Below are 26,931 nucleotides of genomic sequence, written 5' to 3'. Positions count from 1 at the left end.
ACGAAATAAAAATTTGGAAAAAAAATATTAAAGTATCAATGGATGTCATACTTCTTAGAGTATTGTCTAATTACACTAGCAGATTATCAGCTGCGATGACAGTACCAAAATACTGAGTTAGTTTTTATATCGTTCCTTGTGTTGTTATGCACTACACAAAATCTTAGAAAAAAACTCCCAGAAAAATATGAAGCTTTACTGCAAAAGAAATTAATGCAAGAAAATGGTGGTTTTAAGTACTAAAGAGATATGAAGCATTGCTTCTTCATAACCTGCTAAGGAGCAACAGCTGTACTTCATTTTAACTTGATGTGCTTCAGAACTCATATTCATATAGGTATTTAATGATCCAAACATAATGGTCCTATATAGAATAATTACTTATATGAAGGCTCAACTTCATATGTAATCTTTTAAAAAAGATGCTTCAGTGGAAAACTTGCTTTGGTTCTAACAATGAATAAGCTCTTTAACAGTGAAAATGCTTTGGAGGGGTTGGAGACTATTGACCATGGATCTTGAGCACAGTTGACAATCAGACAACGTTATTCCTTCTTGACAGACTCCTTGTTTCTTCCTCCTTCGCAGTATAGCCAAGACAGGGAGAACAGGTAGAGTGCCAGACAAACCATCAAATCATAGTGGTAGAGTGTTGCAGCAAAGAGAAGAAAGAAGAAGAAATAAAAGATTTTGCAAGCAATATGTTTTAATCCTGGAGACTCGCTAGGTAACTTAAGTGCTTCACTCTTCTGGTGAGAAATATCTGCAGAATCAGAAATGTGCTGGCTTTCCTTCTGTGAGTCATCAAGCGAGTTTAGCGTTTTCCCCTTAGTTATTAAATGGTCAGATTGAAAGCCTGTCCCTCCAACTTCTTTGGTAGGCTTACTAATTAAAACCTCTGGCCTTGGTGACTTCTCTTGTTTAAACTCTGTTTGACGGAAACATTGACCTATATTCCTTCCTCTTCCTTCTCTAGAAGTTGCTATGTCTGAAGTGGAAGGTACTTCTTTTTTTTCAGCTTCAGGAGAGAGGTTTTTATTAATACATGTCATTTCATTCGGTAGACTTAAATCGTATCCTGACTCAGCAGCAACCTTGTCAATGACTTTGAATTCAAAGTGTCTATACAGATGCTCCGTATCTCCTGCCACAGTGGACCCTTCAGAAGATGCCACCGAAGAGCTTTGATAACCGGGCACAGCATTTGTACCAGAAGGTGGCATTTTTGTTTCAGCTTTAGCATGTAAATAGGAAAGCGTACCAACACGGCTTTCCTCCCTACAGAGCTCTTCTGCCTCCTCACTGTATGGATGCTTCTGGGTGCTCGGGGGACATTTAGATACTTCTGAACACAAACCCTGCCCCAAACCTTCTTTCTTTCCTGCAGCAGAAGCCTTTACTGCTTCTTCTACAGGTAAAATATTGCCGATGTCTGGTTGTGCTTTGGCACGTTTTTCCCTGCTATTGCATATAGACATCGTTTCTCCTTGCAGTGTTTCATGTACACGTGCATTATAAATATCTAAAACTGATTCCTTTTCAAATTCAGTGTCATATAATACACCCACTGTGTTGAGTTGACAAAGAGCATAATGTGAACCATCATTTCTCCCTTCATGTGTATCAAACGCTGTTTCCTTTTCCTCTGTGGGCCTGTCACTTAGCGCAGTCTCTTGAGGTAGCTTAGCAATTACTGCTTTTTCACTGGCAGACATTTTTTCTGGAGCACTTTCTGATGTTGTTTTAATTATATAAGCTGTACCTGCCTCTGCTTCCTCTGTAATACCCTGCTCGGAGACAGAAGACTTTTCACAACTCTCTGCCTCCTGGCAGGTAAACAGCTCCTTTGTGGAAGCTGTACTCCGAGGCCCCGCGCTCCCCCGCGGTGCCCACCGAACCTCGCTATCCGTTTCTAGCCACCTCTGCTCCGCGGGCTTTGCTTCGCTTTCCTTTCCCATCAGCCTTCCTTTGTTCGTGTTGTCTGACTTTCCTCTGTCTTTTAACCTCTTGAATCCCCTGTGTTCCCGAGCATCTTCCGCTCTCCTTTCATCCCCCGGAGAGGATGCCGGGGGATCTGCCTGTGCAGGCCTGGGCTCCCAATTGTTGTCTTCGGCGGACGGAGGCGTTGCCTTTGACGCTTTGGCGGCATGTTTTCTGTGTGACTTGAAAGGCTTGGGTGCTTCCTCCTCGCCGATTAGTGCTAAGTCTGCTACTTCGATGACTTTCTTCTCCTTCCCTGCATCAGTGTTATAGTTCTTTCCTGACATTTCGCCAACCCCCTTTTTTTGCATATATTGGCTTTTTGTGGAATCTATTGAGACATCAGCACGTGCGAAAGTGTCGGCATATAAATCTCCTCTTAAATGTACCCGAACTTTGCTTTCAATCACCTTGATTTTTCCTTCATTTTTGTCAGCGTCTGACAACAATGAATCCGGAGTTTGGTGAGACATTTGCAGCGCCTGGTGCTCCGGAGCTGGATTAGCATTGCCATCCAGCGTCCCTGCTATGCATGCATTTAATTGCATGGATTCATCATGCTCTGCAGAAATGGTTTCTGGTCTCGTTTCACAGGCCCCTTTCGAGGTATCGGCATCATCCTCACTGATGAATAACCTCTCCATCATCTTACTTCCCGAGGCACTATCTGTTTCGACTTTTGAAATATCTGTGTGGCTCTCTCCTTGACGGCTTGGGACAGTAGCCGTAATATCGATAGCCTGATTCTGCTTTGTCCCAGGAAAATATTTTGCCGATAAAAGGCTTTCACTGGTACCAGTACATTCCAAAGACTGCTCACCGCTGTTTCCCGTGCCAGCAGCAACTTCCTTCCCTGATGGCTGACTATTATAATCTCTTAGGGAATACTTAACTTTATCTTTTAATTCTCCTCCTATCTCTTGTGAAGTGTTTTCAGGTGAGGAACTGATAGGCACAGGGTACAAGTCACTGCTTCTTTCTATAGAGGTTAGCTTTTTCTCCAAGCTTTCAGTTTCACTTGGAAAATTAACTGGTTCTGTTGTGTACAAATTCCTTTCATCTCTGGAAGAGGTACCTCTAGCTCCTGTGAAGTGCTGATTTAGCTGAAACAATAGAATAGAAAAGAATGATCAAAAAGCGCTTTGCAAAAATGTGCCAAATGAAGGAGGCAGGATTTCGTTATGGAAAGTTTTGTTTTCAGTAACAAAGCTTTTAGGAAAACGTGTTCCAAACCATTTGCAAAATTTGCATTATATGTATTTTTTAACATAGGTAATGAGCTTTATGGTGGTGCTGAAAGGAGCGGGAAATAAAATAGCATTCAGAACCCCCTCTCTTTATTCATGAGTTCAGTAAGCTGCTAGTGCATTTTATACAAATTAAATCTGAAGAGAATATTCCCTTAAAGGGAGGCTAATTCTTTCTCTATACATTCGGTTCTAGGTTTGGAGAGAGGGAGGCGTGGGGCGAGGGGGGAGGATTGGTGCTTAAATGAGGGCATTGATACAGTACATCAAAGCCTGGTAATGTACAGTATTGTCCAGTAAAACAAAGACACATTTCACACTGACAAATACTGTAAGGATTATCTGTGCTTCGTTTCTCTCAGGGACCATTTTACAGGCTTCAAACCAGACTGGTTTTAGACAATCTGGTAAGACATGAGTTGGAAATGAGATTAGTGAAGTAAAAGGCCAGAAACTAATCACTCTCCCTCCTAGCTCCCAAATATCATATTGTATTATTCAGCTATGCCTGCTTGTCACTGCACTCTCTTCTCACTTTAGCATAGTCACACTGATAGCGCTAGCTGATCAATTAGAGGCTAGCTTCTTGGGCACCCCTTTATGCATTTGCACTTGCTGTAGATATCCCCATTACAGTTTCTCTTATTAATATGTTTTCTGCAAAGCCTCTGCAAACTATTAATAGTAAAACGTCACTCAAAGAAAAGTGAGGGAGCTAATGTCTCTGCAAATTCTGTTTTAATGACCCTCTGCCAACCAGTGCTCAAGTGTATTTGAGTTCTTCGGTGATGCCAACTGTCAGGATTTAACAGTGAGATGCCTGTGTTTTTTTCCCCTCCTCATAACTGACATTTGCATGATCTCAATAATTATATGCAAATCTTACGATTTCCCCTTCTTCTCACATAAGGCTCATGTTACTTGTCAACTGCACAGCTGTCTTATGAGCCAATGCCTGTGTGTTTCAAAGATTTGGTTGTATTTCCATCTATTAAAAGCCTTCATTGTTTAATTCATTAAAGAGCGCATGGTGTAAATTAACATCTAAATTATAGCTCCCCCTTCATTTATTGTATGGACAATCCTGGCAATTGATAAACAAACGGTTATATTTGATCCTGCTTTTTGTAACAGGGTGGACTGAGAACAACAAGGGATTTTAGAGGTCCTCCTTTTTATGTTTCACCATAAAAAAAAAAAAAAAAAAAAAAAAGGAGACTGACTTTCAGGCAGTGAAAGGTCCCACAATAGGCAACAATTTTCAACTTTTTTAAAGTAAAAGACAAGAAAAATTTATATTCAAATAAGAGTAATTTATTCTCTCTCTCTCAATAAGAAAAAAAAAAAGAATGGTTCTAATCTTCCTCTCCTGTCTGATTCAGCATTCACATTTTCACAGGTGATAGCTATTATAATCTATGATTATGAATCTATGCACCCAAATGATATGAGCTGAGAACAGACACTGAGAATAATAGATTGCTGTACGTGTCTCATTTATTGCCATTTTTTCTTTCATACTGAAAAATGCAAGCCAAACCACACACACACACATGCACACACACAAATCCAAATAGATTGAATGTTCACAGAGTGTGAAATTTATTATAACAAATTTAATGTCAAATACTGATATAGAAAAATCTGCTAATATAAATATATATATATTTATTTTGCTCATACAGCATGTTACGTAGTTATCCTTTGAAAAACTCCAAAAGCAAACAGTACCATAAATATAAGATTTTTACCAAATATAAAGAATTTATTTAAGAATATTGCCATCCTAGAGACTAGGAGGAGAGATTTTTGAAATGCTACTCTTCTAATTCCTTCAAACTGTCATTTAGAGCCTCTGGTAAAGAAGTAAAAGGGAGAAGTCATTAATTTAAGACCAGAAAAAGTTGATGCACTATACTGAAATCAAAGCACCTTCTATTGTTGAATCAGTTAGAGATTCAATGAAAGTACAGACCAAGGCTTTACATTTGTAAATTAGTACATCAGTCAGCTCTGTTAAAAGGGGGCATTTCACCAGCTTTGAAGCGTAAATGGATTCAAATCATTTAATACTGTAGATATAATTGTATAACACTTACCAGCAACTCTAATTCTTTTTCATCATCTTCGTGATCACCCTGGTTGTATTCTGCATTTTTATCTTTTATATTTTCATTAGCTGGTTTGGTGTCTTTGTCTTCTGCTTGTGAATAAACAATCTCTGGGATGATTGTGTCTGAAGAATTAACAAAAACATACTTGAATAATTTCCGTAAGGTTGTTTGTTACACTATTTTTTAATTAACATGTGCAGTAAGGAAGAACTAATTAAACCGGGTGTTGTACCTGAAGTCCTTGAATTATTCCATGTGTCATCGTCAGACGTTGCCAATATTTCCTCTTTGCTGTTAAACAAAAAGAAACTTCCTGTGTTATTCTGCAAAAATTATTGTTCTAATTCCTCTTAGACTCAGATATAAAGACCGCTAGTTAACTACACAAAATTTTGAATGTTCTTTGAAATTCTGAAAATAACAGCTTTATAAAATGTAGCGCTTTTTGAGTGACCTGATATTAAGTTTTGGTCAAAGAAAGAATTGGCCAAGAAAATGAAAATGTGTTGACCTTCAGATTACATTGCAAAGCTGATGGGTTTTCCCAGGCCTTTTCTGAGAAAGCAGCACAAAGGTGATTAGATGGGTCAGTGACAGGAGAGCGTAACTTTGGGGTCAGGCAAGGGTCTGGAAGGATATATGTGTTCAGGAGACTGGGCCTCTCTCTTGCTTATATTTTTCAAATATTGGTATGTATACAGAGATCGCTGGAAAAAGGCATCTCTGTTACCTGAAATAAATCAAAAGATTCTCCCTGTGTGTATACAGTATAAATCCTGTTGCTAAGCTATGCCTGGCCGGCAGGAACGGATTCTGCTTCCCTGCCACCAGCACAATTTTTGCTGTTGCTTTCCTGGCTGTGGAAACAAAGGCCAGGTCCAACACAACAAACATCTACGGAGAGATGCTAAGCGCCTGTAGTCCTCATCAATATCAATGCAAAGTGATAGCAGTTTGAACCACATGCTTATAGGGATGTAACCTTTAGTGGAAAAGGGGGAAAAAAAATTAAAAAGAATGTCACTTATGTAAAATGTAAATTATTATATCACTCCTAATGACTTTTCTATGAGGAGCAATTTTTTCTGTAGGTCTTAATTTATGCGTTTTTCAACCAGCCGTCCACCTCTGTTTCTGAAAATTACTTTCTAATTTTCAAATATTAATCTTTTCCCCTTCTATTTTCTCCCAGTGCCTTTCATTTGAATTGATATAACATTAACTCTGCCACCTAAATGCTTAATTCAGAAGGAGGATGCTAAATTTATACTCTATTAAAAGAACCTAGACATTGACTATCACCAACTTTTGAAAATCCAGCCTTTATAGGGATTGCCAGGCTGAAGCAGACACAAGATCTTGCCAGTCTAGCATCTGATCTCTGACACTGGCCACCATCAGATACTTCAAGGGAAGATGTAAAGTCCTTGTAGGAGAATACTTGGAGTAATTTGCACAACTATATTGAATGTCCTCTTGGCATTTTGTTGTTAGAAGCTGCCCTTGAAGCACAAGATTTAACGCTCTCTCAGCAGTTCTTTTTCACCATTAATTGCAATAATGCTGAATATTCTTGCTATCCATATGAAGGCCATGTCACTCTTGAATTCTGGTACATGCATAGCCTCCACATGTTTCTCACTCTCCCACTCACACCGAGTTGTGCTTTCCCCTGCCAGCAGTTGCTATATTCTGCATTTCAACCTGAAAAGGCTGGCAGAGCCAGACCCTTATTTCCAGTTGATCTGTGGGGGTTTTAAGGTAAAACATTAGTGCTTATTATTTATACTTTTTTTTTTTTTAACTGTTCAAATGCTTCCTAGGGCTACATCTTGTTCCCAGTTTTCTTCTGCCCTTTTGCATCTTTTTCACCCACCTGCTTCCATAAGCCTAGGCACTGTGTAGGTTGGGGCTTAACCACGAGACAGATGCATTAAAGCATTTAGGTGTTAATAGGGTGTCTGCAAAAGCCCCGAATTAGAAGCCAAGACATGTATAACACATGAGCTGAGTCAGTCACCCCAAAATAATGATCCCAAAACCACATGGGCACAGCAGGGAACCTTCTACTGCTATCCAGTGGGGGGGGGAAAAATGTGTCTCAAAGCTTTTCTTTGAACGTAGCCGGCTACCTGCAGCGTTCAGCCATGTGGATGCAACTCTCGGGAAGCAGGGAGAGCATCCTTTGCTGCTAGAAGGGGCTCTCATCTACTTCTTAAAGGAATGGAGTTTGACACATCTTTTTCTGTCAAGAAGCATTCCCAGAAGAAGGGGAGATGTCGATGCCCATATCTAAATAGTCCGTTGGCAGCCAGAGCTCACATCCAAGATGCAGTGGCACTTTCAGCTTCTATCACATCCTGATGAGATTTAAAACCACACTGCACACACATCCGAAAAGTACCCAAATTACCAGGAGGAAGACTGTTTTAGAAGAAAGTGGAGGGCAGGTTTACATACTGCTCTTGAAGCTGTATGTACAGACAGGACCTTTACTTTTTAGCTTACTCTTCATTCCTTCGAGAAAACCAGAAACGGGATTCTTTCCACTGTTCCCTGTGTTCCTTATCCGGTGATTATTTTGAGGTTTCATTACCAACTTTTCAGCGTAAAATATAGACACAGTCTTTGAATAAGGATGCTAAGGAGTAGTATCTATTTTCTGAACCTTTAAATGAACAAGTATAAAGCTGCTTCAAGCTAGAGGTTACCTCAGTGCTACCTGAGCCCCTCAGTTTTACTTTTGTTGTGATTAGAGTTGAATTTGTCCTTAACTCTTGTTCTAGTAGCATCTGGAGCCCTGGTCCGCAAGTTTCTTTTCACAACTGCAACATTGGTAATAAATAGCAATGACAATAGAGCCTCACAGCCTGGATCCACACTGCAGGGCTTGCAACATAACTTCTTGCATGTTGCACTGAATTTTATAAAGATTGCTGGTTTATAGCCCATTATTTGTGTACACCTGTCCTGCAAATACCTAAGTACAAGGAAAGTCAGTGTAACAGCTTTTCCTTATTTTACTTCTACATCAGAAATATCTGTCCTTGTATAATTATTCTAGTGGGAAATCTTAAATTAACCTAAATTGAGGATATTGATACTGCAGTCTTTGAGGATCACAGGGAGCATAAAACAATAGTCATTTAACAGCACTACTTCAACCTAAGAAATTATAGGAAGATGCTGAGACTATGGGTGCATACAAATACAGAACAATATCTCAAACATGTACTTACACCCTAAAGACTGAAATGGTTCCCAAAAGCCAATAAAAATTAGCTGTTTCATCAAACAGTGGCAATTAGAAGGTGTCTGTCTATTTAGTAAGTTTTTTTGACTGACTGTTCTTTCTCCATATTTCTCTGAAAAGTTCCTAGCTCACTATCAGAATTTCATGAGTAGATTTGTTAATTATAATATTAATTAAGAATTTTTTTTTAATAAATTAATTATCTCACTGTGTTGTGGAGGGTGGTCTAAATGTGCCTGTATTGTGTAGTGAGAGACACAAAGTTCGTGTTCTGTTTAAAAACGTTTACTTTTATTTTGAAGTGATCCAGGCATTCTGACAACAATGCAAGCTAGAAAAATCCATGGTATCAGCTGATACAGTTCCCCTCCAGCATAAGTACCTGTATACCTGCAGAAGCTCAGTTGCTTTTTCTCCTTCAGCTGAATGGGGCACACCTTCGTAAAGTACATCAGAAACTTAAGAATTTCTACCAGCTTAAAAAAAAATACTTATGCTGACATGATTCATTCTTGATGGAATTACCATTCACTTGGACTGAGTGATAAAAAGAAAGCAAGAATGAAAGCAGGTTATCACTATAATTTCGCTTTTAGAAAGAACAAACAGGAAGTTCAGGGACTAGTTAGTAGGACTGAGAGGACTGAAAATTTGATGGACATTATGCGAAGGAGTTCAGAAGTCCCAAAGTTACTTGGAACTGGCATCCCAAGCAGAGAAAAATAATTAAACTTGAACCCTAAAGATGTGAGGAGTAGATAGACAATGTATATGTGATGAGAAAAAAAAAAAAAAATTAATTAGCCAAAGAACAATATTTCTTTGACTTCAGAAAGGGTTGGGATAAAGCAAGACATGTCAACGCTTTGGAATTAGTCTTTTTAAGTTAAACAGGAAGGTTTTTTAGAAGTGAGGGTTGATCAAGATTTCAGATAATCTATGTATAACCCCACAATCAAAAGACCTCTAAACTTTTTTACCACAGTGCTAGCAGTGGGGCAGAATCTTATAGGAACAGACATCTTACAGGGTATAACTGATAGGAACAGAGATTTAGAAAATGATATTATTTCATCCAGTCTGGGAGCAGAAGTAGGTGTTTAAATATGCTCCAGTTAAGAGGAGCAGATAATTTCCAACCCAAAATACTGAGAGACCCAACAGAGGAAATTACACATTGGTTTAAAATCTTTGCTACTCACATCTATCAAATTGGTCCTGATACTACTGTAACAGTATCAGAAGAGTAGGAAAAGTATTAGCTATATTTAGGAAAAAGAAGAGGAGTAATGTCAGGGCAACTACAGGCCCAGATGTCTTCAAAAAGTTTTCACAATAGATTTAGAACAAAACTTAAATGAGAGAATAAATACTGATAAATGGGAAACGGCATAAAAATGCCAGACTCACCTGATAATATCTGTCTTTGATAAGATTACTATATTTCCCTTGTCTAAAAATCAGTTATCTAATCTATCTGGACTTCATTAAAGCATTTGTTGTGCAACCACATGGGAAATTTATTAATTAAACTGGAGAAGAGGGAGATAAGTACAAGAGCTGGGCGGTGGGAGAGGGGCTTGGTGCCAAGCAGAGCCCCGCAAGCTGGGCTGCGCGGAGCTCGCAGATGTCGCCGGGGAATTGAAGAGGACCGGTCGTGTAATCAGACTTACTCAGTCATGTTATTACAGACCAAAGCACAAAAAGTCAAAGTTAAATTAAATCTGTGGCAGATAGGAAGTTGGGAGTCATCACCAACACAGAGGAGGATTGAAAGAAATGGGTGGCCTGGAGGATCAGAATAATAGTTAAGGGATGAAATTCAAAATTATGAAGTACCAAGTTATACATTTAGGGACTAGAAAGAGTTTCTGCCACAAAATGAGGTCTCAGAAATTGGAAGAAAGAGGCAAACAAGAAAAATCTGAGTTTGTTTTTGGCAGAAAACATTTCCAAGCCACCAGTGTGAGATGACTGTGGCAACAAGGCAGAGTTCTGCAGTAATGTGTCGGGGAAGGTAGTCCCAGTAATGAAAGATTTCCAAGAAATATTCATGTTGCGGAACCGGGCACTACTAAGAATTCCTCTGGAACATTTGTATACGATGTTCAAGAAAGAATAATTCAAACTGAAACAGGTGCAGAAAAGGACTACAAGAAGACTGGCAGAATGAAAAATCTATATTAACCAAGGAGACAAAATGAGTACTTCTATTTCCAGCATAGCAAAATAAAGTCTGAGAGGAGAAATGCACTCTATTAACATAGCAAAGGGGTAAATACTGAGAAGACAGAAAAGATATTAATCAGCAAGACTCTGTTAATGTATTAATAGAAAGAGTTCACAAAAACATTTGTTGTGGAAACTTAAACGAAGTTCTATAAGCATAGAAGAAACAGAGAAGGTCTCAGTTTGGAAACACGGATATATTTTTCTGAAGAGTATTTCGCAACACATTTCCCTAGGGATAAGACCTCGTGGTCCCATAGTCCCGGTCCAGCCCTATTTCAAATGCTCCTGTGCAGCTATATGCCCTGAGAGTTATGCCTTCAGGAGCACACATTTCACTGTGGAACAGCAGGTGCTCTGGTCTGGCCTGAAATAGGTTTGGGACTATAGCCAGGAGCTACTAATCTCTTCATAATGGGTGAGGTTATTATAGCTTGTCGTGGTTTAATTCACACACCAATATTTGGCAGAAGTTGTGTCTGTATGTTTGTATAACCCGCAGCACTGTTCACTTTGTTCTGTGTTATATCCAGTTATGCTAGATCTTAATACCTAAATCACAAGATATTTATTTTACAGAATGCAGGAAAAGGCTAAAATTGTTGGAGTACAGAGTATGGAAAGATGAAAATGTACCTGTAAAACTCTTGAAATTAATGCACCCTGAACAATTTTATACTATCTCATATTTAAAAGAAACTGTGGGAATATGTTATTTAGTCTGAAATTGAAATAGGTATGGGAACATTAAAGTATTTAAAGAACATATTTCTCAAATATTTAGTAAAAACATGTAAGAGGGAAAAAAGTTTTCAATACAATTTTATTTAAAAATCCAGGTAGACTTAGGGTCTCACAGAATCTTTCATGCTTCTGATTTTAACTTCAAGGTGGATTCAAAATCAAAACGAACCTCTTTTACCCTGAAGTTGAAGTGAAGCTAAAATGCTTTCATGAAAGGAGCTGGCAAGATTGAAGTTGCTAACCAAACAGTAGCTCTTATTTTAATTTCAGGTCAGATTTTTACACCTAAGAGGAGCCTAATACAGCAGCAACCTTCAATACGACTACTGCTTTTGGATCCAGCGCTGAAAATAGCCAGCCATGATGGAGAATGATACCCCTTGGATGCAAACAACACACGAGATCCTTGAAAAGGAGTAGTTAAATGTTTCAACAATGTTTTACTGAGAAGCAGAAGAGCAAAAAGTAAATTAGTGCAGGTAAGTGCTCAGGTTTGAGATGTCACTGGAGCCAAACAGGAATCCTGCAGAGAACTGTAACCCCATGGAGCTGCAGAGAGGAGGGGCACTTAGGGAGAGAAGGGCTGGCAGTTTAGTTTGGTTATTTTTGTATCATTAGCAGAAGATGTCATGTCAAAAGGAAGTAGAGAAGGAAATAGCTAAGTTTATTTAAGAAAACCCAAGCAATTACAAAAATTATTTTAAAAATTTTGCATGCACACTGGAAGCAGAAATCCTGTAAAATGTTTGCAGGAGTTGTGTTAAAAGAACACTGATGAGAAACTAAATATAGGATTTTCCACATGTAATTCTGAACTTCAGTAGTATCATATGCAATGTCATTCAAAACCCACAAACATACAACTAAAATCAATTTCTAAGGAAGAAGGAATTTTGGAAAGCTGTAGGAAAGACTGTATATGTATAAAGTTCTAAACAGAGCTTTAAAGTTCTATTGAATTGTTTGTAAGACACAGTAGAGTAAGAATTCAACACTTTTTTTACTAACATAACCCTCCCCGAACAGTTGGCTTACTGGAAAATGACATTTAAAATATTGCTCTATTTATACTGGTGTTAAAATACCAGTGGGACAGGGAGAAAATATTAGCAAAACTAATTAATGGAGAGAAGAAAATATAAGAAGGGAAAAAAAGCTGGTACTATAAAAAAACGTTTAAAATATAAGCTTGATTCTGGTCTCATTATGGTGAGACTACTACTGAAGATACATCCCACCCACCCTCCGGGATCTAGATCCAAATCACATCCTGGCCCCTCTGTCTTTGTATGACAACTCACAGAAGGGGTTCGGAAGCTGCCAAGGATCCCAGTGTGCGGATCTCCAAAGTGCAGACTTTGACTTCTCTTGCAGTGGGGTCTCCATAGTTCATTCCGTTCTATCTCCCTCACTGAATATATGAACTAAATATTTAATGAGTAAAGATAAACTCCTTCCTTGCCTCTATAAGGCTCAGTCCAAAATTCATTATAGCGACAAGTGTCCTACTGATTTAGACTGATGCCCGTGTTATCAGCTGTTGAAGTTATAGTCCTATACTACAACCACTCCACGATTTCTTATCACATGTGGTTCCAGCACCCTACAAATATTAGTCTCAAGCCCTGGCGCTGCCAGAGAGTTCACAGGCCAGCTCAAGAAGGGGAGGTACAACCTTGCCTTGAAGCCACCTCTTTGGTTCCTGGGGCCTCTCCTGACTGTGCGCCAGCACAGGCCAGGGTCTGTAGGGTGCCATGGAGATGACAAGGCGGTTGAGGATCACCTGCCTGTGCACCAGCATAAGAGGCCATATACCTTATTTCTCCTCTGGAGAACTTCTAAGGTGGGAGACTGGGCCTGCTGGAGGTGTGTCAACCAGCCTCCTCAAGCACCACTTGACCTCTTATTTCTGGGCACTTGGAGAGGCTACAAAATGTCTGCAGCAGAGCCGCATGCGGTGGAACATCTTTATGTGCAACCACCTGCGTGCTGTGGAGAGAAGCCGTTAAGTGCGTGCTCAGCTTCCCAGGAGCAGATGGGTACCCCGCACAGAGGCTCCAGGGCCAAATCCTGCTGGTGGGCAGCAGGATCTGGCCTCGTCCAGAGGTCTACGGGCAAGTTGTACCTACCCAGGCTTTGAGCTCCCTGCAGCTAGAGAAGAGCAAGAGCCTTGATAAAGTGAAAGGAGTGAAGTCGTCATCGTTGCAGGAATTGGTGCTTATTTCTGATTTGTTTACCTGCACATTTTGTCTAAACGAAGGCGGAATATTATTTTTATGAACGGTATGCTCTCATTTGGAATTGACACTAATGAATGCAAGGCCCTTTCCCCCTCTTGTTTGTACCATCAAATTAATTAGCTCTATTGTGACATCAGTATTTTTCTCAAGCAGTTCAAGGCTTGAGCGTTTTCCTTTCTTTTTCTAAAGGGCATCTTCAGTGCCCTTTATCTACCATAAGAATCATGCATCACTTGTATTTTTCACAACTAATGCTGTTTATTATAAAAACTGATTGTGATGTGAAGATTGTTATACCGTGTGGCAAATTGCCCAAACAATTACTGTAAATGCATGAGCCATAAACTGTACTGCCAAGGACACTGGTAGGTTAGCTCCTATAAAAGAAACAATTAGAGTCTGAGGTGAAAATAATAGAGATGAGATGACAGTTATTGAAAAGGCAGAACATCCAGTTTAATGTTGTAAATATAGGTTTGTGGATTACACTGATGGTTTTAAAGTGTTCATGGCTTATTGAATGGAATAGAATATTACATACTTTAGAATGGGGCCATAATTATTATTCCTTTTTAATTGCGATGTCTGATGCATTTGTGAGCAGTTGTTGAGAACATCCTCACATTATACTGATTCTAGTTCTAAATTATCATCCTGCTCCAAGGGGTGGGTTTTTTTATTATTTTACTTTTTTAGCATTTTGTTGTTCAGGGTCTGTTCTGAACAAAGTATTTTCTCTTGAGGAACTTAGAGTGCTTAGAGGGTTACAGCAATAATTATTTCAGTTTCAGCCTACACACTTCACTGCTTTAAATCATCATTAGAAGTTTCATCCCTCAGCAACTCCTGCTGAGACAGTCTTAAACTCCTAGAAACCATTAGATAAGAATAGCTTATCTTTATAACAATTTGTATATAAAGGTATTGATAAGAATTTGCTAGAAATTAAAGGAATACATTTTTTTCTTAGGAATCATCTAAATACAGAATAAGGTTTTTTTATGATTGCTAAAGATTTCAATCATTCAAACAAGATTTGCAGCATATGAAGATTAGGGTGCATAAAAAAAGACGTGCACCCTACAAGAAGACATGTCACGATAGACTATGGTAGATATGAAGAAAATACAAGAAAAGTGACATTACTGCATGAGAAAATTAAACGGTCCTCTGGTCTTTTAAGATAGGACATAGGGATAAAACCCAATGAAATAAAAGTCAAATATTAGACCCTAGGGAGAGCACTAAACAACTGGGCACAAAATTATGACTGGCCAAGAAGGCAGAGGTGCCAGGCATGTAAAATCAGAACTGGGGAGAGTCTGCCCAGGATTTGGAGGAGAGGACAAAGTGAGCAGCAGATCAAAGACGGCAACCACCAAAGGCAGCTGGTGTCAACACTGCAGCATGTGTGAGCTCTGAAGTACCAAATCCATTAGTGGGCGGCGGGGGGAAGCAGTAAAGTGGCTCTGAAAGAAAGTTGCAAAGAAACTAAGTACTCAGCTGTACCACCTTTCAGGGAAATGCTCTAAGTAGTTTTCAGGCTTTTACATACTGTTAAGAGAAGCTGATCTCAGTGCTAGGTAGGGGCATCACAGCTGTGTCGGAAACTGGTGGCGCCGGGCTGAAGTTCGGGGAGGTGTTGGGGAGCAGAGCATGGGAGGTGGCTGGACTGTGGGCCTGGGCAGCCGGCTGTGTCCTCAGGCTGAAATAACTGCCTCCTACCAAAACTCCAGGTAGAGCCCTGGGAACTGAACCTTAGGTACAGCAGAAACCAGAGCGCGGCGTGGAGCACTGCTGTCGGTACGGACAACAAAGCGGAGGGGACTGAAGCTCAGCAAGCACCGCTCCTCAGTTCTGGGCTCCTGACGCACACACCTGAATCTCTACTTGCCAGATGGCTTTGCCTGAAAATATGGCCAATTTCTACCTAAGAGCATTTTGGCTTCAAATGATCCCTCCTTGTGGAGAAGTCGTGTTCTGTGTGCCTGAACCATGATGTTGCTGTTACATGTCGTGTGTGTCAGTATCATTGCCTTTGGTTTATATGTTTAATTTTTTTAGGAGGTATTTAAAAAATAGAAGCACAACAGAAAAATAATTTAATTTAAACAATGCAGAAAACAATAATTTAAATTGCGTTGCTAGATTCCAAACTGATTGAGACCACACAGGAAAAGATTCAGAAATTAAAGCAAAAACTGCAAAGAAAATCAACAGCCATAAATTAATAGCTCTGTGAACATTAAGTGGAAATTACTGAATAAAATTTTAAAATATTATGCCATTACAAGTGATCCTATTAGAACGAAGCTGTACGTAAAATCAGAGTTCTTTTTACAAATCTAGGCAAGATTGATTTTCTTATGTGACCTTCAGCTACCAGTGGTGTTAGAGAAGGCTCAATCTAGTTCTTACTAAATAGGTGTCACCAAACAAACAGGACTGACACTAATTAGCTCCCTTGTTGATAGTCAGGACACAGAGGACAGAGGCAGGGAGATGGAGTGACCCGCTCATCATTAGAGTGGTAGGTGAGGATATTTGCAAACTGGCATGGCAATGGAGGCTTAGACTGCAGCTACCATTTTGCAACTGCGCTGTGAATAGAAGGCTGCATTATCAGGAGAGTCAATCTAGCAAACTTCATAAGCATTCTGCATAAAAATAGAGCCAAAATGAACCTCTGCTTAAATGTTTGAAATCTGAGGAAGAGAATATTAATCTGTGGTATTTCCCCACCTTGAGGAAATATCCCTTAGTTTTGGTCATCTCATCTAAGAAAAGGGGCTGACACCAGAAGAGGAGAATAGGTAGGCCTGCAAAAGGAGAATAAAGGACTGTCAGTAGCTTCTAAACAAGGAGAAATTGAAATGGAAGTTTGGAAAGCAAAGTGGAAAAAGATGCTCAGAATAAGCAGCATATAGTATGATGATTAATAGTATCGAGGGGGACAATTGATCAAGAGAGCAGCTGTAAGGGAATTTGAGTGTTTTTTCTGAAAAGATAATTCCCAGTAGGGTTCAGGCAATGTTTGTAATAAACCTATTTTTATTAAGATTATTGGATTGGTGCTATCCAGGGGATTATATTTTCCAATTACTAATATTTTCATTTTTCAGTCTTAGTTTATGATTGAAGCAGGGACATAGGTGGCACAGAACAAAATGCATTGGCCTGGTTTGGGATGAGAATAATCATAGCCTCAAAGCAAACAGAGTCCCAAGAAATTAGTCTTTATTTTCTAGCTCATTAAAAAAGACCTTGAGTTTTAATGGCAAAGCATTCGTACATTTTTTTTTTTAAATATAGATGTATATCTGTCCATCGGAAGATCTTAGTGCCACACAGTGTAAACCAGGAGCCCAACATCAATTTGCTGCCAGGCTCAAACCTTTAATATTGCCCTACCTATCCCCAAATCTCATGACTATAGTTATGAAGACTGCAGAAAACCCCATGCATAATAAGTCAGCTAGACCTCAAATTAAGCTACAGCAACTATGAACAGGAAGATTGCAACTTTTTTCAGATCCTTTTATAGCTCTGTCATGATTGTTGTACCTTATTATGATATCTACCTAACAATGTTGAAGAGAAACCGGTTCAGAACTCTTGTTACACAGCTGGTTTATGTGCATATTGGTCAGAAAATTGCGTAAGTCCTTCAACAGAATGGGCTAACTACTTCAGAAACAGAGAATTTCTTAGGAACAATTCCCTTGAACAGGGTTAGAAGTTCTATTGACAGCTCCATTGTGAATTAGTAACGCAGGACCTTACTACTGGGGTGCCTATCTCCAGGGCAAAGCCGTTGGAAAAGAAGAAAAGGTGAGTCAGGAGTCAAGTTTCCTGAGGGCTAGGCTTGGCCTAAGGTCAGAGGATATGCTTCTTAGGTTGCTGTTTGGTCTGGAAGGGGCATGATCAAATACCAAAATGGTGTTGTAGAAAGGAGTTGGGGGTAGAGCCCCGCAGTTCTCTTGCTTCTTTCTCTCACTGTTTTAAAAGATGGAAGGAAAGAAAAGCAAGTACCATCAACAGGTCTTGCACTTTTCTCAAGTTGTGTCCATTTTGGATACATCTGAGAGGAAAAAACCTTAGCCTATGTGGCATCTGGTCTTTCCCTGGATCTCACATCAAAAAAATAGAGAAGGAGCAGTCCCCTACTGGCATGTCAGAGGAGAGTCATTTCCTAGATGCTGACTGCAGTATGCTGAGGCACGTATGCAAGAAGGTGACAGATGCCTTAGAGAGACTGTAGATAGATAGATGGCAGTCAGGTGAGACTAAGACACAGATACCACCCCTGGGGAGGAGAACAGAATGGGTGACCACAAAAAGCCTTAGCCAGTCGTTCTTGAGAGAGGACAACTATGATCTAAACCTTGGAAAGCAATTGTAAATTCAATAGGTATCTCAAGAGGATAAAATTCCCAGGTATTATCATGACAAGAAGAGACTTTTATAAGAGACTTTTTTTTTTTTTTCACATGCTGTCTTACTACCACACAGCAACAAGGCAGCTGTGTGGTAGGTATCAATATTTCTATAAAGAAGACCTGGAATATAACCTAGGAGACACTGGTGCAGATTTAGTAGGGTAGCTGGGGAAAGAGAAAGACTGACAAACTCCCCAACCTCCTGCCATAACATGAAGTGATCCAGGCTTGAACATCTTATGCTTATCATCCAGCAGCCATAAACATTATTGCAGGGACAATAATTATGCATCAAAGCAAAATGTAAATGCAAGTCTACTTGGTGCACTTAAGTGCAAGGTAAGAAGAATCTGCCAGCTTTACCTAGTTCACATTCAATTGTGTAGCTCAGTGCTCTTCAGTGCTCTTTAGGACTGCTATTAGTAACCAGCAGTAATAAATCTTTGGGTTTAGTGTCAGAGTATCAGCTGGTTCCACAGATCAGGAGGAGAGCAGAGAGACAGTCAGAAAACCAAGCCCCCCATTATGCTTTGGCATATGAACCAATATTTTCTTGTGTGTCACTGAAGGCCTAGGGATCAAATAGCCACTTCTAAAATGCTCCCATGGTGCTTAAAAGGTCTTATCTCTTCCTTTGCCCTAAGGCAGGGACTGCATTTAACTCGCAAAGTATTTATTCAGACCATCTTTCCTATGTTTCATAACTGAGAAGAGAATCCACATTTTATCTTAAAAATATGATGGGTGATTGGTCCTCTGGACTTCCACTGTAGCTAAACCAATTGCTTCAAGTTCAGAGCTGCAGTGCTGTGGCTGGATCATGGCTTAAAGTTCATAATCAGAATAAACAGCTCAAATGACACTGGTAGTGAATGCATTGATTAAAAATGACTCCAGTGCTCTCAGTTAATGTTTCACTGACTTTAAACATCTTTTCAAGAATAACATTTAGCCAAGTCAAGGTGAATGTAACGGAAAAATTTTTTTCCAACTGAACATTTATGAACTGCAATACCTGAACAGTGGACAGGAGACAGAGTATTGAAATGGTCGTTTCTAGCCTGGTTCAATTTGCAAAACAGATATGTCCATAAACAAAAGAGTCATTGAACAATGGAATACAGGAGTTCATTTAGCAACATATTTCTATTTGTCCAAAGTTCCTTAATCAGTGATCTGAAAAAGCATAGAAATAAGCTCTGGTCCTGTAAATATTAACATTCAAGGATAGTTTTACACATGCAGAGTTCTACAAAGTTCAGTGAGACTCCTGATGTTCATTAAATTATTTATTGTGCCTATTGCAGGATCAAGCCAGTTGCTGCATTAAAGAGCTCTAAGAGTCAGTTGTAATAGTGTTACAGCACTGGCATATTTAAATAAGCTGATGAAATTGTAGCAACTGCAGAAAAATCTTACAACTGTAAAGCCAAGCAATGCATGTATAATTACCTGTACTTACTTATCATATGGTTGAGAAATGATACTCAGATTACAGAGCATCAGTTTGATATAGTTTTTTGCAAACAAGTGAAAAAGCTTTATAGCAACCAGTATTTCCCCTACATTAGAGCACAAATTTCTGTTCTGTAACATTGGTGAGAGCAGTTTCTAAGGTAGATCATGGAAGTGAACAAGAAACCACTCATACTAGTAAGATCCAGAGTAAATACTATGCTAAGATTTCCAGTAAAGCAATGCGCTATTTTCATAAGTTGTCACTTAAAAGTTTAGAAGCTTCTTTTAATATTTCCAGTGCAATAAATGGATGGCACATGAGCAGCACCGTTCACAATCACCAAAAGCAAAAATGAGACAGTTTTTCAGTCTTCAGGTACTCTCCGATTAGGAGACCACAAGTATGGTTAGCAGGTGTCTATTTGCTCTGTGCATGCCATTCTCATCCATAACTTCCACCTGTTTCTTCAGCATTTCTGTGATAGCATTCAAAGCCTTATGCCATTAACTTAGATATCTATCTTTAGGGTCTTTAATATATTTCATAGTTCATATAGTAAGTATGCCCGGATTTTGAAATATTATGATTAGACAGAAAGAAAAAAGACCATTGAGCATAGTTCCTGGCCAAGTAGGATTGTTCCCTGTAGAATATTTTTCAAGTGGTTTATCTTAGCTTATTTTAAATGACTTTGGAGAGTAAGGCTGCAGCAATTTCCTTAAAAGAGAACTCTAGAGTCACAATTAAGAAGCATTCCTAATACTCAGCCTCAGTTCCACAGCTTGCTTTTACCCCACTTGTCTGAATAATATATTTTAGATCACCTTAAATAATTATCCTGTGTCCCCGATAATCACGGTCTTCAAGTACCTGGAGAAGTCTTATTTTGGTGCCAGTGCTACCTACTTCTACAACTGGCAAAGACTTGGCAATGACCAGGAGGCAAGAGAAGGGCTGGGAATACTAGGTCAGATTGAACAGCAGAGGAGTGCTGCTTTTAGCTGGCTCCCTGTGAATGGATAGCTTCTCTAACAGCTGCTCTCCTGGTAAAAACAGTGACTGCAGTCACTTCCTAATAATAGTAATAAACTTTAGTCAAATCCCATATCTGTATGCTGATCAAGGTGTAACTTGTGACTTGAGATGCCAGAAACAACCTTGAGATTAAATAGCAGTACACAAAGAAGACGTGCGTTTTCACACCTTTTCTGCTCTCCTTTTCCCTTTCCAATGATGATGTACAATAATCAAAAGAACAAGGATTAAAAGGGAACGTAATTTAAATGCCATATTTTAAATGGACCAGCTGGGAATAATACAGTTGTTCCTCACAGCAAAGTACATGCGAAGCTATTTCCAAACGCCTTCCGCAAAAGCCTTTGAATTTTTTAATCACATCATGGGTTTGTGGGAAAGGCCGAGAGGAGCTGATGCAGAGCTGCATTTCTTGGGGCAATCTGGGCACTGGGCTGCCGTTTGCCTGGGGAGGATGGAGTGAGCACACTGCAGTCCTGCCAGGCTGGATCTTCATCAATTTACTTCCTTTGCCTTCCATCAGAAAGGGGATGAGACAGCCGCTGAAGACAGGAGATTACTTACGCACAGAAGGAATGTTCTCACTAGCAATTGCTTTAAGACCATTCAGTATTTACGCTGCTGAAGTTGGCATTGCTGTACCACAGACCTGGGGGTTTTAATCTCTTCGTTCTCATCGCACACTGTACCTAGATCAGCTATTGTACGAGGCATCACCCTGGTTTGTGGTTTTTTTAAAGTGGCATCACAGAGAGAAGTGAATCGATGCACTACCATTGAAAGGAAGGTAGAGTCTGGCAATTACAAAAAAAGCACAGGACCAACATCAGTTCAGTAATACACTTGTGGGCTCAGAGAGCTAAGAGGGGGATAACTCTAAGTTATCATAAAAATACTAGCCTTCCCCTTTCTTATCAGAAGACAGGAGTCCAAAACCACGTTTTACCCTTTTGTAAAACAATTCTTATGCTTATTGGCCATTTTCCTTGTGCTCTTGCTCCTGCTGCCCTCTTGACAGATGGCAAACCAGGACCAAGCACAGAAATGGGGTGCAGCCTCACCAGTGACAGGCGAAATGGTTTGCAGGTTGTTATCACTGCACTGCGCAACATGATCTACAGGAGTTTGCCTCATGCAACACACACAACCAGTCCCTGTCTGATCAAACCAGTGCAGGAGCCTGGGGTCCCAACAAAATAATGTGGTCCAAACCTGGGGACCAGGAGAAATTTGTGTTCAGAATCATTATCCATGTCCCAAAAGCACGAGAGTCAAACAAAAAAAGAGTGGAACTGATACAATTAATTTACATTTTTCTGAATGTTTAGATATATGTATATATGAGATAGAAATCAGGGCTGTTTACTCACAGAAGCTCTCTTTTTTCTAGTGACAGTCTTAAAATTTTAGGAGTAATTTTTTTCCCCCTAAGTATACTCATGAGTGTGTACAAGTTAAACGCACACTTTCAGATAGACTAAAACATAAATTAATTCAAATATTATTTTATCAAACTATATTTTGTGCTTATGAATCCTTCTGAGATTTTTAAAAAACACAAAAATAGTCAAAATTTAGGTTGGAAAGAATTTTAGCTTGGAAAAATATAGTTAGAAGCAAGTACGTTATGAAACTTTAAGAGAAGACTATTTGTGCATGCCTAGACATAGAAGCAGAAGCAAATGAAACATGGAATGAACAGGCAGGATTTTAAGTCAATATGGTTCTGAATATTCAAATCTAGACACTTTTCAGCATCAATGATTCCGTGCAGTTTTGCTTTTCACCATCATTTTTTTCAGGTGCAACTTTTGACTGTTAAGTCCATTTTTATTTTATTTCTTAATAATGGTGTCAGAAGCTACCCCATTGCCCTCATTCACACAACTTTGTCTTGGCTCATATTCTTAAGGGTAACATAATACAGTCATATTGTGTTTCCTCAGTAACTTCCTCTGAAAGTGCATATTATTCCTTTCACTTAACTAACGCAACTAATCCTCACTAATGACATTTAATGAGCCACACAAGTATGCCCTAGAGTGGATCAGACTCTCTGCTTAAAAAACATAATTCTTTAACAGTCCTGTTTTTTAACTGAAGAGGTAAATTGCACATTTTAGGAGAAAGTATAAATATCTCCAAGCCAAGATTTTTTTTAAAAAAAGTTATAACAGGTTTCTAAATTTGAAATTAGGGCCTAAATAAGTGTCCTGTTAAAATATCCTTCTATTCAGATTGCTATAAAGAATTCTTTAAGATATCCAGCTTGTGGGCATAGATAGCAATATTCCTTACCTGCGTATTTATTGTGTGAACCATTGGTAAAATTGTTATTACTTCTGTGTATATCTGTTTGCATTGCTGCAGCTCCTAAGACAAGCTAGTTATGGTACAGGACCCCCACTTCACTAAATGGTTTATAAACATCCAGCACAGCATATATAAATGCTGCAAAGTTTATCATCTGAAAATAAAACAAGAGGTGAGAGAGACGGGCTGGTGGAGGAGAGCTGGGAAACAGGCAGCACTGTTCAACATGATATGAAGTAGTCATAGCACATCAGCAGCCTCACTTTGCCAATTTTGGGGGGTTTGTTTTTCTTGAGCTTTTTTCTAGACATCAAAGCAAAGGAGTTTTAATGAGGGTCTGAAGGAGAATAATGAGGTACTTTTGCAGATGTCTGCAGGGTGTTCCTCCTCACTCAAAGGGGCAACATGTACAAAGACACTTTGAAAAACAAGTGAGCAATGGAGGTTGGCATCTTAGTTCTTTTGAAACAAAAGGCCCTGATGCTGACCTCATTTACACTGGTGAAAGCTGTAACTCCTGTGAAGTCAATGAAGTCCCTGTAGCATAAAATTGGTCCTGGATTACAATCTGCCAGAACTGCCTTTCAGAAGCCTTGGTGACCACTGAAACTGTATTCCAAAAATACTTTCAGCTCATTTTTGCATTTACTGTAAGGTCTCTTTACATCCTTCTGCCACTAAAGAGGGTCTTGAAAGTGCATGTTAGTTAACTATTTGCCAAAAATGTGTAACAGATCTTAATGTAAACAAGAATCTGACCACTTTGGTTTTAATATCACAAATATACATGTGTATATATGAACAAATATGCACACGTGTGTGTGTATATATATGTTTACACACAAACACACACATATATACATTCTTCTGCAGCCTGATATGGAGGGCGACAGGTTTACACTCTAATTAGAGACAAGATAATTTTATGTTAAGGAGTAGACATGTTATCTCCTTTCCTATTTTCTAAAATACCTCTCTGTCTGACTTACACATAATACATTTAACGTATACGTATAAAAGAGGATCCCCCAGAAGAAATGCTTCTACAACTTATGCTAGCACTAGGCATGTCACAGGACACCCCAGAGAATTAAACTCTTAGGAGCCATTCAACCTCAGCTGCCCAATCGTGTCTAAATTTGCAGGTCAGTCCTGAAAGCATCTGGAAGCCCAGGGCTCACTAAATTAAGACTCAGCTCTCCGTGTCCATCATCTGCTCCATGTGGGCTACCTGAACTCAAGCTGAAGTCACACTGCCTGCATATGCCTGTGGTATTTGATATCACGGCCCTTCTCTCAGGCTATCTTATTCACCCAGAATGGGTCATCTGGCACTTCTTGAAGGACAGAAACAACGTACAGAACCAGACACAAATGTCAGGATCTGAGCACACGGCAGGTAAAATCATCGTTCCCTCTGCTGTGATGTACTGGGATGTTCCTCCATGGAAGCATCATCGTGGTGGCCCCAGAGCTGGCCCAAGGGGCACTGATCAGTGGACTGTTGTGGACTGGCTATGACTCGGGCCTTGGGTTAGCCCCGGGGCTGCTCTTACACCACGGCGTTGATGCAGGCACTAAGCTGTATTACGCATCTCTCCTCACAGGGCTGACGTGCAGCTGGGGCTGGCAGAGGCTCTCAGCGCAGCGAGTCTGGGTTTTGGGAAGGGAGGTTCTGCACAGGAGAAGCCCTGGCTGCCTCCGTTCTCCTTAAGCTCCCACCACTGCTGCAGTTATGTTCCCCCTTGCCCACCAGTTCAGCCCAGTGGAAGAGCCCCAGGGAAATCAAACAGCACTGCCTTACTTGGAAAGAGTATAGGAACTAAAAACTCAACATGAATTCAATTCTGGGATCTAAGTATTGCAAAGGATGCTGCAGGTAAAATATGGGTTCAGTTCTGCAGAAGTCCAACTGAGTTATAGCAGATTTGGTGAGCAAAAAATTGAGAATTAGATTTTCACAGGCAACATTGTTTTGCTTACAGAAAGGAGTTAAAAACAGAGTAGGAAGCCAAAAATTACTATTCCTGAGTGTTTATCTTTATGTGGGGTTAAGTTATAAGTTAACCACTGCCACCCTACTCTATAATTAACACACTACTTGCCTACATTTAATTAGAATAATATATATGAGATAAATTCTATATATGTTTTTTCTTTAATATATTACTAATTCTGCCTTATAAATCATTATTCATTTCACCATTTGTGAAACAGAAACATCAACCAGTGGCAGGAAAAAGAACTTATTATCCTAACATACAACTTGCAGAATAGCCCAACCACTTGCGGAAACGTTTGTACCAGCTATTCTCATTGCAATAGGATCCTTCCCCAAATTATCAGCTTCCTGAACCACCAGTACCATTTCTGTTTTAATAATTGCATGTAGAGAATGAACCATGAAATAAATCATGTGAAAATGCAGGATTTGTTTTGCTTTTAAATTTTTGTTGACTTACCAAGGAAGTGGATGTAAAGTATTTTATCTGTACACTACCTCAGTCTGGAGCAAAGCTCTCACTGATATCAGCTCGATTTATATCCTACAGAGATCAAAATCGGTACACAGCCCATAACTTATAGACCCTCACACTACTTTTCAAATGAGTGCCACGTATGTCATATATTAAAACTATGATCCCAACCAATCTGCCTGCAGAAAACTACTAGCTGATATATACAAGAGCTTTACTGAAAACAAGTCTTGGTCTAACTTACCATTAAAAAAAACCAAAATAGAAGAAAACAGCATGGGCAGTCATAGCTCCAGCAGGTACACTCAGAAAGTTAGAATTAGCCACCTATACTGTAAATTACCAAAAGTTAAAGTATAACCTCACCTGCTTTGTGTTGTCTTTAAGCAGCCTTTAAGATGTCTGTCAGTAACCTCTTTGTGTGGTTTATTATCCACCTTGGGCGCAGTTTCTTTCTTGTGACAAATCAGTGTGTAATTTTTGTCATCGTTGTTTGCCCAGAAGGTACCAACCGACGTCTCGTAGCGTATACAGAACTCCACCTTAGCTCCATCTTTCTGGTAAGGAGGCACCAAAGAAATCTTAAAGCAGAACTGATCGGTTTCACTACCACAAGAATTAGGCATGAACTCTGCAAGGATATCGTAATAACTGAGCCAGTTATTCAGTGTCATTCGAACATAGACCATTTTTTCAAAGGATACATTGAGGACTCGTATAATGCCGTTCATACAGGTAATCCCAGGCAGGAACACAACTGACTCCAACTGTACTTTCTGCTCTCGCACTTTTTGCAAAAGTTCTTCTTGTGAAGCAGGTAACGTAAACAGTTGAGAGAAAAAATATTCCTCCTGAGGGAAAACTTCATCTTCTATGTCATTGTTTTGTCCTGTATTTGGAACTTCCCAGGTATCGAACTCTTTAACAGACACGAGATCAAATCCAAATGCATCAGCAAATGAAACTTTTCTTGAGATGGTGGTGGGGGTATCTGCCTCCTCTTCCTCTGAAGAAACAGAATTCCGCCTTCGGGGAAGTGGAGAGAAACGATGTTTAATGTCAGGTTTAACATCTTCGTCCTCTGAAGAGAAATCATTTATAGTGGGGACTTCTAATAAGTTAGCCCTGCTAACCCGACTAGGTCCTTCAAAAGACTCCATTGGGCTCTCTGATATAAACTGAAAGAGAACTGTACAACTAGTAGCAGCTGATATTTGAGACACTGTGATTTAAAACAAGGATTAATGTTACAGTTGACATTGCAAAAGGGAGTCAGGCCTATTAATAGATGCTATGGTGTGTGAACTATGTTGGCCTGTTCTCCATCTGAGAGTATTAGGTGTTATAATTTCAACGATACATTTCAAATATTGCATTCCCTATTTTTATGTGGCTCTACGT

The 26,931-nt window shown here is 39.5% G+C and overlaps 1 protein-coding gene across 1 annotated transcript; it reads right to left on the bottom strand.

Annotated features, from left to right (window-relative positions):
* Nucleotides 1-321: 321 nt before the first annotated feature.
* PPP1R3A (protein phosphatase 1 regulatory subunit 3A) lies at nt 322-26,690 on the bottom strand. The gene is made up of 4 exons (XM_049814220.1): nt 25,897-26,690; nt 5,574-5,632; nt 5,327-5,463; nt 322-3,083 (listed from the first exon to the last, which is right to left on the bottom strand). Exons 1-4 carry the CDS (start codon nt 26,688-26,690, stop codon nt 546-548), a joined length of 3,528 nt encoding a protein of 1,175 aa, XP_049670177.1. The 3' UTR covers nt 322-545.
* Between the last annotated feature and the right edge of the window lie 241 nt (nt 26,691-26,931).

The sequence above is a fragment of the Accipiter gentilis genome, chromosome 11 (genome assembly GCF_929443795.1).
Source record: "Accipiter gentilis chromosome 11, bAccGen1.1, whole genome shotgun sequence".
Lineage (NCBI taxonomy): Eukaryota > Metazoa > Chordata > Aves > Accipitriformes > Accipitridae > Astur > Astur gentilis.
Note: the sequence above shows the minus strand (reverse complement) of the source record. Positions and strands in the feature narration are given on the sequence as shown.

Coding starts and splice junctions, on each gene's coding strand:
- PPP1R3A (XM_049814220.1), bottom strand. CDS start 26,690: ATGGAGTCTTTTGAAGGACCTAGTCGGGTTAGCAGGGCTAACTTATTA. Junction 5,633..25,896: donor TTAAAGACAACACAAAGCAG/GTGAGGTTATAC, acceptor TTTGTTTAACAG/CAAAGAGGAAATATTGGCAA. Junction 5,464..5,573: donor GAATAATTCAAGGACTTCAG/GTACAACACCCG, acceptor TTAATTCTTCAG/ACACAATCATCCCAGAGATT.